This window comes from Salmo salar, chromosome 14 (genome assembly GCF_965601325.2).
Source record: "Salmo salar chromosome 14, fSalSal1, whole genome shotgun sequence".
Taxonomy (NCBI): domain Eukaryota; kingdom Metazoa; phylum Chordata; class Actinopteri; order Salmoniformes; family Salmonidae; genus Salmo; species Salmo salar.
In genome coordinates, this window is record NC_138304.1 from 108,447,633 (window position 1) to 108,468,597 (window position 20,965).

Consider the following 20,965-nt stretch of genomic DNA (forward strand, 5'->3'; position numbering starts at 1 on the left):
CACTAGGCTACCTGCCTCCTCTACACTCTAACCACTAGGCTACCTGCCTCCTCTACACTCTAACCACTAGGCTACCTGCCTCCTCTACACTCTAACCACTAGGCTACCTGCCTCCTCTACACTCTAACCACTAGGCTACCTGCCACCTCTACACTCTAACCACTAGGCTACCTGCCGCCCCTCCACTCTAACCACTAGGCTACCTGTCTCCTCTACACTCTAACCACTGGTCTACCTGCCTCCTCTACACTCTAACCACTAGGCTACCTACCTCCTCTACACTCTAGCCACTAGGCTACCTGTCTCCTCTACACTCTAACCACTAGGCTACCTGTCTCCTCTACACTCTAACCACTAGGCTACCTGTCTCCTCTACACTCTAACCACTAGGCTACCTGTCTCCTCTACACTCTAACCACTAGGCTACCTGCCTCCTCTACACTCTAACCACCAGGCTACCTGTCTCCCCCCTCTAACCACCAGGCTACCTGTCCCCCCCCCTCTAACCACTATGCTACCTGACCCCCACTCTAACCACCAGGCTACCTGTCTCCCCCCTCTAACCACCAGGCTACCTGTCCCCCCCCCTCTAACCACTATGCTACCTGACCCCCACTCTAACCACTAGGCTACCTGTCTCCCCAGTGAATTCGAGCTCAGAGACATAGAAACAGGATAACAGAAGAGACCCTCCCTTCACGATGACTTGAAAACACATGAACATCCATCATTCCTGAAGATAATATTCTTCCTTGTTTAACTCCCTCACCGTGACGTTCCGTAGTTTGTATCGTTTGAAGCGGATGTCGTCCATCAGCATCTCGTAAGGTGTGAGCTGGAACTCTATAGGTAGAGGGCTGTACTGTCTCTCCTGGACCTTCTTCAGCTTGACCCCGTTACGCAGGTCACCCATCACCTGCATCCAGAACTTAGCCTGAGGGACAGCAGAGGGTTGGGGTTCATTTCATTTCTAATTCAGAAAGTAAACCAAAATGTCAAATTCTACATTTTCCTCATTTTAGAGAATTGGAATGCAACTTGCAGTGTACTTCCTGATTTTTGAAATTGACCCCAACCACAGACAATAGTGTCAACATTTAGATCTTTACAGTATGCTTCTAGGTGTCAAGTATCAGACCTGTTCCTGTGTTGACGGATAAGAGAATTATGGTCTTTCTTACCGCACCGTCCGCAGTGTCGTCAGAAAGCAGATTGTTTCTGGTTTTCAGGGATACAGTATTTTCAAAAACTAACTTCCGTTTCCCCTGAAAAACGGATGTTGGGACTCCGCTCCCGCTACATTAGGTTACTCTTACCCAGTCAGCGTTCTGTAGCTCGTTGACATCTCTGATTGGTTCCTCTCCAGTGTCTCGTTCCATCCGCCGAAGGTTCTACAAGGGGGAAGACAGGAATGGAGAGCGTGAGAGGTTATATTATTTTCCCTGTGTTGCTATGCACTAGGGCTCTGGGTCAACACTAGAAGATCATGGGCAGTGTTATTTATCCGTTGTATGTCCGGCACACTTCTAAAAATCAATATGTTTTTAGATATATATATATTCAGATATAGGTCTTGTTCAAGCAGACAGTCCACATTGAACTTCTCAGTGGGGATAAAGCAATGTGGAACTAATGATGCATTTAAAAAACATCTGCCTGTCAGCTCCTCACTAGTGTTGGTCACAGCAGAGCCCCACTGGCTCTCTCCGGATATCCCAGTCTATACAGCCAGCTGGGTTTTCAGACAGGATTAAAGAACTCTGGGGAAAAAGTTGGAGGTGTACGTCATGAGTAACTTACTCATGGTGCGATTGTGGTAACGAACACGAACTCAAGTCCTTTTGTTTAACCAACCCGAGAATACCTCAAACAAATGCCGACCTCATTACCTCCCGAGAGAGAGAGTTCTCTTCGGTCATCGTCATAGCCGTGTATATTCTTCCGGAAGCCGATGCCACGACGGCTCTCAAGGAAATACACTGGAAACCACATATCCTGAGGCCACATTTCTTGTAACTGGGGACGTTAAAAAAGCTCATCTGAATAATACGCTACCAAAGTTTTACTAACACATTGCCTGCGCTACTCGCGCATCAAAAACGCAATCGCTTCTCGCCCTTTCAAATGATTAACAGGCCCTCCCCCACCCTCCCTTCTGCAAATCAGATCCATTCCACCCCTCTCTTCCTACAGGCAGAAACTAAAAAAGGAAGTACCCGTGCTAAGGACTGTTCAATGCTGGTCTGACCAATTGGAATCCATGCTTCAAAATTTGAGTTGTTTCCCTGGCAACATGAATAAAACATTTTGTTACAGCCTTATTCTAAAATGGATTAAACAAAAATCCTCAGCAAACTACACACAATACCCCATAACGACAAAGCAAAAAGCTGAAACTTTAGGAAATGTATTATATTTAAAAACATAAATAACTTATGATTATTAGTATTCAGACCCTTTGCTATGAGACTCGAAATTGATCTCAGGTGCATCCTGTTTCCATTGATCATCCTTGAGATGTTTCTACAACTTGATTGGAGTCCACCTGTGGTAAATTCAATTCATTGGACATGATTTGGAAAGGCGCACACACACACACACACAGTCTATATAAGGTCCCAAACTTGACAGTGCATGTCAGGAATTGTCCATAGAGCGCCGAGACAGGATTGTGTCTAGGCACAGATCTGGGGAAGGATACCAAAAAATGTCTGCAACATTGAAGGTCCCCAAGAACACAGTGGCCTCCATCAATCTTAAATGGAAGAAGTTCAGAACCAACAAGACTCTTCCTAAAGCCGGCCGCCCGGCCAAACTGAGCAATCGGGGGAGAAGGGCCTTGGTCAGGGAGGTTACCAAGACTGAACTCTTTGGCCTGAATGCCAAGAGTCACTTCTGAAGGAAACCTGGCACCATCCCTACAGTGAAGCAAGGTGGTGGCAGCATCATGCTGTGGGGATGTTTTTCAGTGGCAGGGACTGGACTGTGAGACTTGTCAGGATCAAGGGAAAGATGAACGGAGCAAACGACAGAGATCCCTGATGAAAACCTGCTCCAGTCTCAGGACCATGGAAGGTGAACCTTCTCCCTAGTCTAACAGGACAAGGACCCTAAGCACACAGCCAAGACAACGCAGGAGTGGCTTCAGGACAAGTCTCAGAATGTCCCTGAGTGACGCAGGCAGAGCCCGGACTTGAATTTGAATGCAGAGAAGAAATGGGAGAAACTCCCCAAATACAGGTGTGCCAAGCTTGTAGCGTCATACCCAAGAAGACTTGATGCTGTAATCTCTGCCAAAGGTGCTTCAACAATGAACTGAGTTAAACCGTCTGAAAAAGTATGTATGTATGTATGTATGTATGTATGTATGTATGTATGTATGTATGTATGTAAATGTGATAATTCCGTTTTTGTTCTGTCATTAAGGGGTATTGTGTGTAGACTGATTTAAAAAAAAAAAATGTTTTATCAATTTTAGAATAAGGCTTTAACGTAACAAAATGTGGAAAAAGTATGTACTGTTTTCTAGTGAAATCCATCCTATTCAACTATTGCTGTAAATACTATTCTATGCAAGTATTAAGATATACTAGACATTCTAACACTCACATACTCACGGGCTTTTCCCTTTATTTGTACTATTTTCTACGTTGTAGAATAATACTGAAGACATCAAAACTATGAAATAACACATATGGAATCATGTAATAAATATAATAACACTTTTTTTGGTTATGTAGAAAACCCTTGAATAAGTAGGTGTTCTAAAACATTTGACCGGTAGTGCACACACACCACACACACACACACACGTCTTAATTCCATTAATTTTAGATGTGTGTATTACTGCACTGTTGGAGCTAGGGGCTTTCACTACACCTGGAGGAACATCTGTTAAATAGGAAGGTAAGGGATGGTGGGAGGTAAGGGGGGGTGGTGGGAGTGAGGGAGAGGGGAGGTAAGGGGGAGGGGTGGTGGTGGGAGGTAAGGGGTGGTGGTGGGAGGTAAGGGGTGGTGGTGGGAGGTAAGGGGTGGTGGTGGGAGTGAGGGAGAGGGGAGGTAAGGGGTGGTGGTGGGAGTGAGGGAGAGGGGAGGTAAGGGATGGTGGTGGGAGTGAGGGAGAGGGGGAGGTAAGGGGTGGTGGTAGGAGTGAGGGAGAGGGGAGGTAAGGGGATGGTGGTGGGAGTGAGGGAGAGGGGAGGTAAGGGATGGTGGTGGGAGTGAGGGGAGGTATGGGGGGGGTGGTGGAGGGAGTGAGGGGAGGTAAGGGGTGGTGGTGGGAGTGAGGGAGAGGGGAGGTAAGGGGTGGTGGTAGGAGTGAGGGAGAGGGGAGGTAAGGGGTGGTGGTGGGAGTGAGGGAGAGGGGAGGTAAGGGGTGGTGGTGGGAGTGAGGGAGAGGGGAGGTAAGGGATGGTGGTGGGAGTGAGGGAGAGGGGAGGTAAGGGGTGGTGGTGGGAGTGAGAGGTAAGGGGTGGTGGGAGTGAGAGGTAAGGGGGGGTGGTGGTGGGAGGTAAGGGGTGGTGGTGGGAGGTAAGGGTTGGTGGTGGGAGTGAGGGGAGGTAAGGGGTGGTGGTGGGAGTGAGGGGAGGTAAGGGGTGGTGGTGGGAGTGAGGGGAGGTAAGGGGTGGTGGTGGGAGTGAGGGGAGGTAAGGGGTGGTGGTGGGAGTGAGGGGAGGTAAGGGGTGGTGGTGGGAGTGAGGGGAGGTAAGGGGTGGGGGTGGGAGTGAGGGGAGGTAAGGGGTGGTGGTGGGAGTGAGGGGAGGTAAGGGGTGGTGGTGGGAGTGAGGGGAGGTAAGGGGTGGTGGTGGGAGTGAGGGGAGGTAAGGGGTGGTGGTGGGAGTGAGGGAGAGGGAGGTAAGGGGTGGTGGTAGGAGTGAGGGAGAGGGGAGGTAAGGGGTGGTGGTGGGAGTGAGGGAGAGGGGAGGTATGGGGGGGTGGTGGTGGGAGTGAGGGGAGGTAAGGGGTGGTGGAGGGAGTGAGGGGAGGTAAGGGATGGTGGTGGGAGTGAGGGAGAGGGGAGGTAAGGGGTGGTGGTGGGAGTGAGGGAGAGGGGAGGTATGGGGGGGTGGTGGTGGGAGTGAGGGGAGGTAAGGGGTGGTGGTGGGAGTGAGGGGAGGTAAGGGGTGGTGGTGGGAGTGAGGGGAGGTAAGGGGTGGTGGTGGGAGTGAGGGAGAGGGGAGGTAAGGGGTGGTGGTGGGAGTGAGGGAGAGGGGAGGTAAGGGGTGGTGGTGGTGGGAGTGAGGGGAGGTAAGGGGTGGTGGTGGGAGTGAGGGGAGGTAAGGGGTGGTGGTGGGAGTGAGGGGAGGTAAGGGGTGGTGGTGGTGGGAGTGAGGGGAGGTAAGGGGTGGTGGTGGTGGGAGTGAGGGGAGGTAAGGGGTGGTGGTGGGAGTGAGGGAGAGGGGAGGTAAGGGGTGGTGGTGGGAGTGAGGGAGAGGGGAGGTAAGGGGTGGTGGTGGGAGTGAGGGAGAGGGGAGGTAAGGGGTGGTGGTGGTGGGAGTGAGGGGAGGTAAGGGGTGGTGGTGGGAGTGAGGGGAGGTAAGGGGTGGTGGTGGGAGTGAGGGAGAGGGGAGGTAAGGGGTGGTGGTGGTGGGAGTGAGGGGAGGTAAGGGGTGGTGGTGGTGGGAGTGAGGGGAGGTAAGGGGTGGTGGTGGGAGTGAGGGAGGGGGAGGTAAGGGGTGGTGGTGGGAGTGAGGGAGAGGGGAGGTAAGGGGTGGTGGTGGTGGGAGTGAGGGGAGGTAAGGGGTGGTGGTGGGAGTGAGGGGAGGTAAGGGGTGGTGGTGGGAGTGAGGGAGAGGGGAGGTAAGGGGTGGTGGTGGTGGGAGGGAGAGGGGAGGTAAGGGGTGGTGGTGGGAGTGAGGGAGAGGGGAGGTAAGGGGTGGTGGTGGTGGGAGTGAGGGAGAGGGGAGGTAAGGGGTGGTGGTGGTGGGAGTGAGGGGAGGTAAGGGGGGGTGGTGGGAGTGTGGGAGGGAGAGGGAGAGAGGGGAAGAGATGTAAGGTAAAGGAGGAGACAGTAGTAGCTTAATCCTACTGCAGTCAGATCACACACACACAGAGCAGCCAGGTTATAACACACAGAGCAGCCAGGTTATAACACACAGAGCAGCCAGGTTATAACACACAGAGCAGCCAGGTTATAACACACAGAGCAGCCAGGTTATAACACACAGAGCAGCCAGGTTATAACACACAGAGCAGCCAGGTTATAACACACAGAGCAGCCAGGTTATAACACACAGAGCAGCCAGGTTATAACACACAGAGCAGCCAGGTTATAACACACAGAGCAGCCAGGTTATAACACACAGAGCAGCCAGGTTAACACACAGAGCAGCCAGGTTATAACACACAGAGCAGCCAGGTTATAACACACAGAGCAGCCAGGTTATAACACACAGAGCAGCCAGGTTATAACACACAGAGCAGCCAGGTTATAACACACAGAGCAGCCAGGTTATAACACACAGAGCAGCCAGGTTATAACACACAGAGCAGCCAGGTTATAACACACAGAGCAGCCAGGTTAACACACACAGAGCAGCCAGGTTATAACACACAGAGCAGCCAGGTTATAACACACAGAGCAGCCAGGTTATAACACACAGAGCAGCCAGGTTATAACACACAGAGCAGCCAGGTTATAACACAGAGCAGCCAGGTTATAACACAGAGCAGCCAGGTTATCACACACAGAGCAGCCAGGTTATAACACACAGAGCAGCCAGGTTAACACACAGAGCAGCCAGGTTATAACACAGAGCAGCCAGGTTATAACACAGAGCAGCCAGGTTATAACACAGAGCAGCCAGGTTATAACACAGAGCAGCCAGGTTACAACACAGAGCAGCCAGGTTATAACACACAGAGCAGCCAGGTTAACACACAGAGCAGCCAGGTTATAACACAGAGCAGCCAGGTTATAACACAGAGCAGCCAGGTTATAACACAGAGCAGCCAGGTTATAACACACAGAGCAGCCAGGTTATAACACAGAGCAGCCAGGTTATAAATGGTGTGGGGAAGGACTATTTAGATCTATTTAGATCCAGCACGGAGACCTCCCAGTGTCCTTTGCCTCACTGACCCCGTTAAACCAGTCAATCCCCTGCTGTCATCCCATCACACCCGGGGTTTCCCTCTGACTGGCTGCTCACTGTGCGGTGGACTCAACCCCGTTGAAACGCTCCCTTGTGAATCATTAATCTGTTGAAACTCAAGTAAATCCTTCATCATCTCCTTACTGACTCAGTGAATTAACTTGGTCCAGGAAGCCTTCTGAATAGGCTGAAACCTGGACAGTGTTTTCTGTTTAAATATGGATGAACTGACAACACCAAGCAGCCTTGTCTCCTTTTGGAGATGTGCCTGGTTAAGATCAGGGCTGAGCAGGGCTGCAGAATATGGGATCATTCTAGCTAATTGATCATTTAAACACTACTGGTAGAGCTGTTGATCAGATTCCAGGCCTCTCCTCCAGCTGAGTCAGGGGCCTCTCCTCCAGCTGAGTCAGGGGCCTCTCCTCTCCTCCAGCTGAGTCAGGGGCCTCTCCTCCAGCTGAGTCAGGGGCCTCTCCTCCAGCTGAGTCAGGGGCCTCTCCTCCAGCTGAGTCAGGGGCCTCTCCTCCAGCTGAGTCAGGGGCCTCTCCTCCAGCTGAGTCAGGGGCCTCTCCTCTCCTCCAGCTGAGTCAGGGGCCTCTCCAACACCCGTTATGTCAAACTGATCAGCTGAGTCAGGGGCCTCTTTAGTGAGTCAGTGATTGGGTGAATAAACGTGGCAGGGGCCTTCTCACCTCTTTGGCACTCCTGATCTTCTCCAGGAAGGTGCGTAGCTCTCTGGTCTCGGCGTAGAGCGCCCGACACACAGCCTGGTAGTGGTTAGGGGCATCAGAGGGGCTGGGCAGGTGGGATGTACACAGCTGGAGGAAGGAGGAGGGAGGGGGGGGGGTCACAGTAATAAACTGATCATTTAACGTTTACACAAATCATTATCATTAGAGGAAAGAGCTTGAGAAGACAGCCCAGAACAGAGTGTGACGGAGAGAGATTGTTGATGGATGATGTTCCCTGGGGAGCAACGGGCCCTAGCCAGTAAACCCTGATGTTCCCTGGGGAGCAACGGGCCCTAGCCAGTAAACCCTGATGTTCCCTGGGGAGCAACGGGCCCTAGCCAGTAAACCCTGATGTTCCCTGGGGAGCAACGGGCCCTAGCCAGTAAACCCTGATGTTCCCTGGGGAGCAACGGGCCCTAGCCAGTAAACCAAGTGGAGACTGGTACCGTTACAGGTAACTATAGTGGAGACTGGTACCGTTACAGGTAACTATAGTGGAGACTGGTACCGTTACAGGTAACTATAGTGGAGACTGGTACCGTTACAGGTAACTATAGTGGAGACTGGTACCGTTACAGGTAACTATAGTGGAGACTGGTACCGTTACAGGTAACTATAGTGGAGACTGGTACCGTTACAGGTAACTATAGTGGAGACTAGTCCTGTTACAGGTAACTATAGTGGAGACTAGTACTGTTACAGGTAACTATAGTGGAGACTAGTACCGTTACAGGTAACTATAGTGGAGACTGGTACTGTTACAGGTAACTATAGTGGAGACTAGTCCTGTTACAGGTAACTATAGTGGAGACTAGTCCTGTTACAGGTAACTATAGTGGAGACTAGTCCTGTTACAGGTAACTATAGTGGAGACTAGTCCTGTTACAGGTAACTATAGTGGAGACTAGTCCTGTTACAGGTAACTATAGTGGAGACTAGTCCTGTTACAGGTAACTATAGTGGAGACTAGTCCTGTTACAGGTAACTATAGTGGATACAGTGAGATAGGTACTGTTACAGGTTAACTATAGGTGAGACAGTGAGACAGGTACTGTTACAGGTTAACTATAGGTGATACAGTGAGACAGGTACTGGTACAGGTTAACTATAGGTGAGACAGTGAGACAGGTACTGTTACAGGTTAACTATAGGTGAGACAGTGAGACAGGTACTGGTACAGGTTAACTATAGGTGAGACAGTGAGACAGGTACTGTTACAGGTTAACTATAGGTGATACAGGTACTGTTACAGGTTAACTATAGGTGATACAGTGAGACAGGTACTGTTACAGGTTAACTATAGGTGAGACAGTGAGACAGGTACTGGTACAGGTTAACTATAGGCGAGACAGTGAGACAGGTACTGGTACAGGTTAACTATAGGTGATACAGTGAGACAGGTACGGGTACAGGTTAACTATAGTGGATACAGTGAGACAGGTACTGTTACAGGTTAACTATAGGTGATACAGTGAGACAGGTACTGGTACAGGTTAACTATAGGTGAGACAGTGAGACAGGTACTGTTACAGGTTAACTATAGGTGAGACAGGTACTGGTACAGGTTAACTATAGGTGATACAGTGAGACAGGTACTGGTACAGGTTAACTATAGGTGATACAGTGAGACAGGTACTGGTACAGGTTAACTATAGGTGAGACAGTGAGACAGGTACTGGTACAGGTTAACTATATGTGAGACAGTGAGACAGGTACTGGTACAGGTTAACTATATGTGAGACAGTGAGACAGGTACTGGTACAGGTTAACTATAGGTGATACAGTGAGACAGGTACTGTTACAGGTTAACTATAGGTGATACAGTGAGACAGGTACTGTTACAGGTTAACTATAGGTGAGACAGTGAGACAGGTACTGGTACAGGTTAACTATAGGTGAGACAGTGAGACAGGTACTGTTACAGGTTAACTATAGGTGATACAGTGAGACAGGTACTGTTACAGGTTAACTATAGGTGATACAGTGAGACAGGTACAGGTTAACTATAGGTGAGACAGTGAGACAGGTACTGTTACAGGTTAACTATAGGTGATACAGTGAGACAGGTACAGGTTAACTATAGGTGATACAGTGAGACAGGTACTGTTACAGGTTAACTATAGGTGAGACAGTGAGACAGGTACAGGTTAACTATAGGTGATACAGTGAGACAGGTACTGTTACAGGTTAACTATAGGTGAGACAGTGAGACAGGTACAGGTTAACTATAGGTGATACAGTGAGACAGGTACTGTTACAGGTTAACTATAGGTGAGACAGTGAGACAGGTACTGTTACAGGTTAACTATAGGTGATACAGTGAGACAGGTACTGTTACAGGTTAACTATAGGTGAGACAGTGAGACAGGTACTGGTACAGGTTAACTATAGGTGAGACAGTGAGACAGGTACTGTTACAGGTTAACTATAGGTGATACAGTGAGACAGGTACTGTTACAGGTTAACTATAGGTGATACAGTGAGACAGGTACAGGTTAACTATAGGTGAGACAGTGAGACAGGTACTGTTACAGGTTAACTATAGGTGATACAGTGAGACAGGTACAGGTTAACTATAGGTGATACAGTGAGACAGGTACTGTTACAGGTTAACTATAGGTGAGACAGTGAGACAGGTACAGGTTAACTATAGGTGATACAGTGAGACAGGTACTGTTACAGGTTAACTATAGGTGAGACAGTGAGACAGGTACAGGTTAACTATAGGTGATACAGTGAGACAGGTACTGTTACAGGTTAACTATAGGTGAGACAGTGAGACAGGTACAGGTTAACTATAGGTGATACAGTGAGACAGGTACTGTTACAGGTTAACTATAGGTGAGACAGTGAGACAGGTACAGGTTAACTATAGGTGATACAGTGAGACAGGTACTGTTACAGGTTAACTATAGGTGATACAGTGAGACAGGTACTGTTACAGGTTAACTATAGGTGATACAGTGAGACAGGTACAGGTTAACTATAGGTGATACAGTGAGACAGGTACTGGTACAGGTTAACTATAGGTGATACAGTGAGACAGGTACTGGTACAGGTTAACTATAGGTGATACAGTGAGACAGGTACTGGTACAGGTTAACTATAGGTGATACAGTGAGACAGGTACTGGTACAGGTTAACTATAGGTGATACAGTGAGACAGGTACTGTTACAGGTTAACTATAGGTGATACAGTGAGACAGGTACTGGTACAGGTTAACTATAGGTGATACATTGAGACAGGACGTACCATGATGATGTCTCTGAATCCTTTTACGTGACAGACAGTTTTTGGATCTCCCTCGTCTTCCTCCTCCTCGATGGCCTCGTAACCTTCATCAGGGCAGGGGTCACTGTCCCTCTCCTTCTCTGCCATGTTGGTCATCATGTCGATGAGTTGTTCCAGAGGCGGACTGAGCTCTCTCTCCTCGCTCTCCTTCAGACTGTAGTCCAACGCCTTGTAGATCATGATTCCCAGAGATTCAATCACCTACAGGACAAAAAAACACAACAGGCGGTTAACTCAGTCACATACAGAGCCAGTAGACACTAACCAACTGCTACCAACTCCTGCTACCATTAGGATTCCCCAATGACACAATATGAAGACCAGTCCAGACATATACATCATGTATCAGATGGACCATCCTGGACCAGATCAGGATGGTAACTGACAGACAAATGAATGTCCCATGACCTCAAGTCCAAGTGAAACCATGACAACAACAAAAAAATAGTTCCTGAACCCAAATAACAAATCTGTCTAATGTGGTGACTCAGTCTGTGATTGGTTCGTTCAGTCAATCCTGTTCCATTGGACAGGAAGTCAGCCCATGGCTGTCCTTACGTCACACACACATGCCCTGCAAAAACAACTCAATCATCCCAAACGTGGAACCTGGTTGTTTGCAGGGCCAGGTGTAATGTAATGTAATGTAATGTATATCTCTTCTAGATATTAATGAACAAACACACAGCGCTGAATAAGAACCTGACCCTGTGAAAACTCAGTCATTAAAAATGTGACCCTATTAAAAAGGCCAGGGATCCCCTTTACATATAGGATCACTACCCAGAGATCCCCTTTCCATATAGGATCACTCCCCAGACCAGGGATCCCCTTTACATATAGGATCACTACCCAGGGATCCCCTTTACATATAGGATCACTCCCCAGACCAGGGATCCCCTTTACATATAGGATCCCTACCCAGGGATCCCCTTTACATATAGGATCACTCCCCAGGCCAGGGATCCCCTTTACATACAGGATCACTCCCCAGGCCAGGGATCCCCTTTACATACAGGATCACTACCCAGGCCAGGGATCCCCTTTCCATATAGGATCACTCCCCAGACCAGGGATCCCCTTTACATATAGGATCCCTACCCAGGGATCCCCTTTACATACAGGATCACTCCCCAGGCCAGGGATCCCCTTTACATATAGGATCACTCCCCAGGGATCCCCTTTACATATAGGATCACTCCCCAGACCAGGGATCCCCTTTACATATAGGATCCCTACCCAGACCAGGGATCCCCTTTACATATAGGATCCCTACCCAGGGATCCCCTTTACATATAGGATCACTCCCCAGGCCAGGGATCCCCTTTACATAGAGGATCACTCCCCAGGCCAGGGATCCCCTTTCCATATAGGATCACTCCCCAGACCAGGGATCCCCTTTACATACAGGATCACTCCCCAGGCCAGGGATCCCCTTTACATATAGGATCACTCCCCAGGGATCCCCTTTACATATAGGATCACTCCCCAGGGATCCCCTTTACATATAGGATCACTCCCCAGGGATCCCCTTTACATATAGGATCACTCCCCAGGGATCCCCTTTACATATAGGATCACTCCCCAGGGATCCCCTTTACATATAGGATCACTCCCCAGGGATCCCCTTTACATATAGGATCACTACCCAGGCCAGGGATCCCCTTTACATATAGGATCACTACCCAGGCCAGGGATCCCCTTTACATATAGGATCACTACCCAGGCCAGGGATCCCCTTTACATATAGGATCACTCCCCAGACCAGGGATCCCATTTACATACAGGATCACTCCCCAGGCCAGGGATCCCCTTTACATATAGGATCACTCCCCAGACCAGGGATCCCATTTACATACAGGATCACTCCCCAGGCCAGGGATCCCCTTTACATATAGGATCACTAACAAGGTGAGAGGGAGGGGCCAACAAGACCAGGGATCCCCTTTACAGCCCGATGTTTGTCTGCTAAAATCCGACGGTTACGTGACAGGGGATATCATAAGATTCATCAACCAGGTCCTTCTGTCGATGGGCGTCAGTGGTGTTCACCAGGATGTGGTGGGGATCATTGGGGTCTTCATCACACCAAGCCTCATGATCACCTGGTCAATGTGTCCGTCGTAACTGTCCTCGGTGCTGTAAATGAACCATACTCTCTCAGATGTCGCATCACACCTGTTAAGAGCTCTTTTCTATAACTTTGGGTGAAATCTATTTCTTATTGCAACGGCAAGTAAAATATGCCCTGTGTGTTTTATAGGAATGCAAGGTGTTTAATGTGAATGATTTTATGCTTACTGCTAATTTATTTTATTCAATCTATTTCTTCATATTTTGTAAAAATACATTTTAACAAAAAAAATTTAAGGTCTAGGGGGGACTATAAGAATATTTTGAAGATAAATACACAACGCAGAGGATGAGAGGACAAAAAAAAACTAGAGTACTAATGGTCAATAGGGAATTGTAAATAGGAGTTGGGTTTCAGTTCATCATCTGTTTAGAATCTGTGGAATGTCACTCCTGAACTCAGAGCTACGTTCTTTACATCGAGTCTGGAGCAGGATACTTGTTATTTGGTCATTTGCCCAGTGGTACTGCAAGGACTTCTGATTGGTCAAACCCACGCTAGGGTGGGGGGGGGGTTATAAATGGCTTCCTGTTCCTTTGTTCAGTGGAGAAAAGCTGAGGACAGGGGGAGACTGAACATCTCCCAGCATAACATCTTGATTTGTCCTTTACAAATTAAGATATTTTTCTCCCCCTGATTTGCTTTGGAATTGGTGTTATTGAAGAATTACTTCAATTGCTAACACGTGAGAGGGAGGGGCCAACAAGGCCTGGCATCCCCTCGACAGATATAATCCCTCTAACCAGGTAAGAGGGAGGGGCTAACAAGCAGACCAAAACAGAGTGCTGAACCTAGATCAAGACCTGTATTCACAGAGTCGATGCCCTGTCTGCGGACATAGGGCATCTACAAATCAGCCATGTCCACAGACAGAGCATCTACAAATCAGCCATGTCCACAGACAGAGCATCTACAAATCAGCCATGTCCACAGACAGAGCATCTACAAATCAGCCATGTCCACAGACAGAGCATCTACAAAATCAGCCATGTCCACAGACAGGGCATCTACGATCAGCTATGCTGCCATGTCCACAGACAGAGCATCTACAAAATCAGCCATGTCCACAGACAGAGCATCTACAAAATCAGCCATGTCCACAGACAGATCATCTACAAAATCAGCCATGTCCACAGACAGATCATCTACAAAATCAGCCATGTCCACAGACAGGGCATCTACAAAATCAGCCATGTCCACAGACAGAGCATCTACAAAATCAGCCATGTCCACAGACAGATCATCTACAAAATCAGCCATGTCCACAGACAGGGCATCTACAAAATCAGCCATGTCCACAGACAGAGCATCTACAAAATCAGCCATGTCCACAGACAGATCATCTACAAAATCAGCCATGTCCACAGACAGAGCATCTACGATCAGCTATGCTGCCATGTCCACAGACAGAGCATCTACAAATCAGCCATGTCCACAGACAGAGCATCTACAAATCAGCCATGTCCACAGACAGAGCATCTACAAAATCAGCCATGTCCACAGACAGAGCATCTACGATCAGCTATGCTGCCATGTCCACAGACAGAGCATCTACAAATCAGCCATGTCCACAGACAGAGCATCTACAAATCAGCCATGTCCACAGACAGAGCATCTACAAAATCAGCCATGTCCACAGACAGGGCATCTACGATCAGCTATGCTGCCATGTCCACAGACAGAGCATCTACAAAATCAGCCATGTCCACAGACAGAGCATCTACAAAATCAGCCATGTCCACAGACAGATCATCTACAAAATCAGCCATGTCCACAGACAGATCATCTACAAAATCAGCCATGTCCACAGACAGGGCATCTACAAAATCAGCCATGTCCACAGACAGAGCATCTACAAAATCAGCCATGTCCACAGACAGATCATCTACAAAATCAGCCATGTCCACAGACAGATCATCTACAAAATCAGCCATGCTGCCATGTCCACAGACAGATCATCTACAAAATCAGCCATGTCCACAGACAGAGCATCTACGATCAGCTATGCTGCCATGTCCACAGACAGAGCATCTACGATCAGCTATGCTGCCATGTCCACAGACAGATCATCTACAAAATCAGCCATGTCCACAGACAGATCATCTACAAAATCAGCCATGTCCACAGACAGGGCATCTACAAAATCAGCCATGTCCACAGACAGAGCATCTACAAAATCAGCCATGTCCACAGACAGATCATCTACAAAATCAGCCATGTCCACAGACAGGGCATCTACAAAATCAGCCATGTCCACAGACAGAGCATCTACAAAATCAGCCATGTCCACAGACAGAGCATCTACGATCAGCTATGCTGCCATGTCCACAGACAGAGCATCTACAAATCAGCCATGTCCACAGACAGAGCATCTACAAATCAGCCATGTCCACAGACAGAGCATCTACAAAATCAGCCATGCTGCCATGTCCACAGACAGGGCATCTACAAAATCAGCCATGTCCACAGACAGAGCATCTACAAAATCAGCCATGTCCACAGACAGAGCATCTACAAAATCAGCCATGTCCACAGACAGATCATCTACAAAATCAGCCATGTCCACAGACAGATCATCTACAAAATCAGCCATGTCCACAGACAGGGCATCTACAAAATCAGCCATGTCCACAGACAGAGCATCTACAAAATCAGCCATGTCCACAGACAGATCATCTACAAAATCAGCCATGTCCACAGACAGATCATCTACAAAATCAGCCATGCTGCCATGTCCACAGACAGATCATCTACAAAATCAGCCATGTCCACAGACAGAGCATCTACGATCAGCTATGCTGCCATGTCCACAGACAGAGCATCTACAAATCAGCCATGTCCACAGACAGAGCATCTACAAATCAGCCATGTCCACAGACAGGGCATCTACAAATCAGCCATGTCCACAGACAGAGCATCTACGATCAGCCATGTCCACAGACAGGGCATCTACAAATCAGCCATGTCCACAGACAGAGCATCTACAAATCAGCCATGTCCACAGACAGAGCATCTACAAATCAGCCATGTCCACAGACAGGGCATCTACAAATCAGCCATGTCCACAGACAGAGCATCTACAAATCAGCCATGTCCACAGACAGAGCATCTACGATCAGCCATGTCCACAGACAGAGCATCTACGATCAGCCATGCTGCCATGTCCACAGACAGACAGATGGCTAACAGCAGGTGAGCGCTGGGACAGATGAGGGAAAAGCTCTACATTTAGCCACACAGTACTATCTGGTACTGAGGGGATGTAGTTCCGGGTCATTATCCCTGGTTCTGAGGGGGTGTCGTGTGGTTCATTATCCCTGGTTCTGAGGGGGTGTAGTTCCGGGTCATTATCCCTGGTTCTGAGGGGGTGGAGTTCCGGGTCATTATCCCTGGTTCTGAGGGGGTGGAGTTACGGGTCATTATCCCTGGTTCTGAGGGGGTGGAGTTACGGGTCATTATCCCTGGTTCTGAGGGGGTGGAGTTACGGGTCATTATCCCTGGTTCTGAGGGGGTGGAGTTAGGGGTCATTATCCCTGGTTCTGAGGGGGTGGAGTTACGGGTCATTATCCCTGGTTCTGAGGGGGTGGAGTTCCGGGTCATTACCCCTGGTTCTGAGGGGTGGAGTTCCGGGTCATTACCCCTGGTTCTGAGGGGGTGGAGTTAGGGGTCATTACCCCTGGTTCTGAGGGGGTGGAGTTAGGGGTCATTATCCCTGGTTCTGAGGGGGTGGAGTTCCGGGTCATTACCCCTGGTTCTGAGGGGGTGTAGTTAGGGGTCATTATCCCTGGTTCTGAGGGGGTGGAGTTAGGGGTCATTATCCCTGGTTCTGAGGGGGTGGAGTTAGGGGGTCATTATCCCTGGTTCTGAAGGGGTGGAGTTAGGGGGTCATTATCCCTGGTTCTGAAGGGGTGGAGTTAGGGGTCATTATCCCTGGTTCTGAGGGGGTGGAGTTAGGGGGTCATTATCCCTGGTTCTGAAGGGGTGGAGTTAGGGGTCATTATCCCTGGTTCTGAGGGGGTGTAGTTAGGGGTCATTAACCCTGGTTCTGAGGGGGTGGAGTTAGGGGGTCATTATCCCTGGTTCTGAGGGGGTGTAGTTAGGGGTCATTATCCCTGGTTCTGAGGGGGTGGAGTTAGGGGTCATTATCCCTGGTTCTGAGGGGGTGTAGTTAGGGGTCATTACCCCTGGTTCTGAGGGGTTGTAGTTAGGGGTCATTATCCCTGGTTCTGAGGGGGTGGAGTTACGGGTCATTATCCCTGGTTCTGAGGGGGTGGAGTTACGGGTCATTATCCCTGGTTCTGAGGGGGTGGAGTTCCGGGTCATTACCCCTGGTTCTGAGGGGTGGAGTTCCGGGTCATTACCCCTGGTTCTGAGGGGGTGGAGTTAGGGGTCATTACCCCTGGTTCTGAGGGGGTGGAGTTAGGGGTCATTATCCCTGGTTCTGAGGGGGTGGAGTTCCGGGTCATTACCCCTGGTTCTGAGGGGGTGGAGTTAGGGGTCATTATCCCTGGTTCTGAGGGGGTGGAGTTAGGGGTCATTATCCCTGGTTCTGAGGGGGTGGAGTTAGGAGGTCATTATCCCTGGTTCTGAAGGGGTGGAGTTAGGGGTCATTATCCCTGGTTCTGAAGGGGTGGAGTTAGGGGTCATTATCCCTGGTTCTGAAGGGGTGGAGTTAGGGGTCATTATCCCTGGTTCTGAGGGGGTGGAGTTAGGGGGTCATTATCCCTGGTTCTGAGGGGGTGGAGTTAGGGGGTCATTATCCCTGGTTCTGAAGGGGTGGAGTTAGGGGTCATTATCCCTGGTTCTGAGGGGGTGGAGTTAGGGGTCATTATCCCTGGTTCTGAGGGGGTGGAGTTAGGGGTCATTATCCCTGGTTCTGAGGGGGTGGAGTTAGGGGGTCATTATCCCTGGTTTCTGAGGGGGGTGGAGTTAGGGGGTCATTATCCCTGGTTCTGAGGGGGTGGAGTTAGGGGTCATTATCCCTGGTTCTGAGGGGGTGGAGTTAGGGGGTCATTATCCCTGGTTCTGAAGGGGGTGGAGTTAGGGGTCATTATCCCTGGTTCTGAGGGGGTGGAGTTAGGGGGTCATTATCCCTGGTTCTGAAGGGGTGGAGTTAGGGGTCATTATCCCTGGTTCTGAGGGGGTGGAGTTAGGGGGTCATTATCCCTGGTTCTGAGGGGGTGGAGTTAGGGGGTCATTATCCCTGGTTCTGAAGGGGTGGAGTTAGGGGTCATTATCCCCTGGTTCTGAGGGGGTGGAGTTAGGGGGTCATTATCCCTGGTTCTGAAGGGGTGGAGTTAGGGGTCATTATCCCTGGTTCTGAGGGGGTGGAGTTAGGGGTCATTATCCCTGGTTCTGAGGGGGTGGAGTTAGGGGTCATTATCCCTGGTTCTGAGGGGGTGGAGTTAGGGGGTCATTATCCCTGGTTCTGAGGGGGTGGAGTTAGGGGGTCATTATCCCTGGTTCTGAGGGGGTGGAGTTACGGGTCATTATCCCTGGTTCTGAGGGGGTGTAGTTATGGAAGGAATGTGCCCAACAGTCATGCAGGGAGAGGCTGGGTGAGGGTGGCTACGGGTCCAGTAGCTGCCAGGGCGGGTGTCTCATCTAGCTGGGGTACAGCACCAGTCTGTCTGGAGGACCGAAGGAAGGAGGGAGGACGGACCAAGGGAGGACCGAGGGGTGTTGATTGGGGGCTGTGTGGCAGCGGTAATTTCTCTTGTGAAATTATATACGCTTTTATCGTGAGTTGTGACCTAACGAACACGTCATTCTTAATGACACTTCACAGGTCATAAATAAATACATACTGGACACTATTAAATCGTGATATATCCCTGCATTGCTTGCTCTTTGGGGTTTAGGCTGGTATCTCTAAAGCACGTCGGTGACAACTGCGTATGTAAAAAGGGCTTTTTAAAATCTGATTGATTGAATTTGAAACGTGTATAGGCTTCGATTCAGCTCATAAGATGGATCCTGTTCCCTGGTCGCGTGAGCCCGCTCCCCTGGTCGCGTGAGCCCGTTCCCCTGGTCGCGTGAGCCCGTTCCCCTGGTCGCGTGAGCCCCGCTCCCCTGGTCGCGTGAGCCCGTTCCCCTGGTCGCGTGAGCCCGCTCCCCTGGTCGCGTGAGCCCCGTTCCCCTGGTCGCGTGAGCCCGTTCCCCTGGTCGCGTGAGCCCGTTCCCCTGGTCGCGTGAGCCCGCTCCCCTGGTCGCGTGAGCCCGTTCCCCTGGTCGCGTGAGCCCGTTCCCCTGGTCGCGTGAGCCCGTTCCCCTGGTCGCGTGTTATCAGATGTGTTGGGTTGTAATCCACTCCATGGTTAAAATAAATCATCAGAAGTCTTTTAGTATTATGTAACCTAATCCGTGTGTCTCTGGGTACCAGGCAGGGGGTGGGCATGTGGAGGAATGGGATTGACAGGCAGCACAGGTCAGGTTAAACAGCTGGGGTGGGCATGTGGAGGAATGGGATTGACAGGCAGCACAGGCCAGGTTAAACAGCAGGGTGGTGGGCATGTGGAGGAATGGGATTGACAGGCAGCACAGGCCAGGTTAAACAGCTGGGGTGGGCATGTGGAGGAATGGGATTGACAGGCAGCACAGGCCAGGTTAAACAGCTGGGGTGGGCATGTGGAGGAATGGGATTGACAGGCAGCACAGGCCAGGTTAAACAGCTGGGGTGGGCATGTGGAGGAATGGGATTGACAGGCAGCACAGGCCAGGTTAAACAGCTGGGGGTGGGCATGTGGAGGAATGGGATTGACAGGCAGCACAGGTCAGGTTAAACAGCTGATAACAGACTCATTGTCAGACAGCTACTTTTTCGCACTTCATAAATTAACTATACTTTTCATTTAAAAGTTTTAATTCACTAGTCAGAAATCTGTATACCTTTCTCCTGCTAGAATGAACGATATCAAATCAAATTTTATCGATCACATACACATATTATTGCAGGTGCTTGTGTTCCTAGCTCCAAGAGCAGTATCTAACAATACACACAAATCTAAAAAAGTTAAATAAAAGGAATTTTAAAAAATATATAAATAAATATTAAGACAAGCAATGTCAGAGTCCTGTGTGTGTTTATTAAAAACCACACCGCCATTCGGAAAGTATTTCGACCCCTTGACCTTCTCCAGAAACATCCCCCCCCAGCACGATGCTGCCACCAGGGGTGACTACTTACCGAAATGACATGCATTTCTGTATTTATATTTACAATGAATTTGCAAAAATGTATAGAAACATGTTGTTTTCACCTGGGCATTATATATGGGAGAAATAAATCTAATTTAATCCATGTTGAATTCAGGCTGTAATTCAACATTAAGTCAAAGGGGTATTAATACTCTGAGTGTACATGTCCATGGTATCGCGTCGGGACAAGTAAACCAAAGATCTTGTTTTGTATTTTCCTTGGATTCAAAGCCCATGTCGAGACCCTGCCAGTGATGGCTGAAATGACTCGTCAGTATAGCCTAGTGATGGGTTATTCAGGAACAAACTGCTCTTGCTGGACAGATCCTTTAGAACGGCGTGAACTGAACGGCATCGGTAGACTCCTAGTGCTTTATGGCTGTTATCTCCAGATGAATAGTGGTAGACTCCTAGTGCTTTATGGCTGTTATCTCCAGATGAATAGTGGTAGACTCCTAGTGCTTTATGGCTGTTATCTCCAGATGAATAGTGGTAGACTCCTAGTGCTTTATGGCTG

The 20,965-nt window shown here is 49.3% G+C and overlaps 1 protein-coding gene across 1 annotated transcript in view; it reads right to left on the reverse strand.

Annotated features, from left to right (window-relative positions):
* Positions 1–20,965, reverse strand: part of spire1a (spire-type actin nucleation factor 1a) — a 118,203-nt gene that overhangs the window by 80,446 nt on the left and 16,792 nt on the right. Inside the window, exons 3-6 of the mRNA XM_082961381.1 lie at positions 11,079–11,318; positions 7,787–7,912; positions 1,317–1,391; positions 770–934 (exon numbers count right to left, since the gene is read on the reverse strand). Of these exons, the coding sequence (XP_082817507.1) occupies positions 770–934; positions 1,317–1,391; positions 7,787–7,912; positions 11,079–11,318 (606 nt within the window). The remainder of the gene's footprint in view (positions 1–769; positions 935–1,316; positions 1,392–7,786; positions 7,913–11,078; positions 11,319–20,965) is intronic.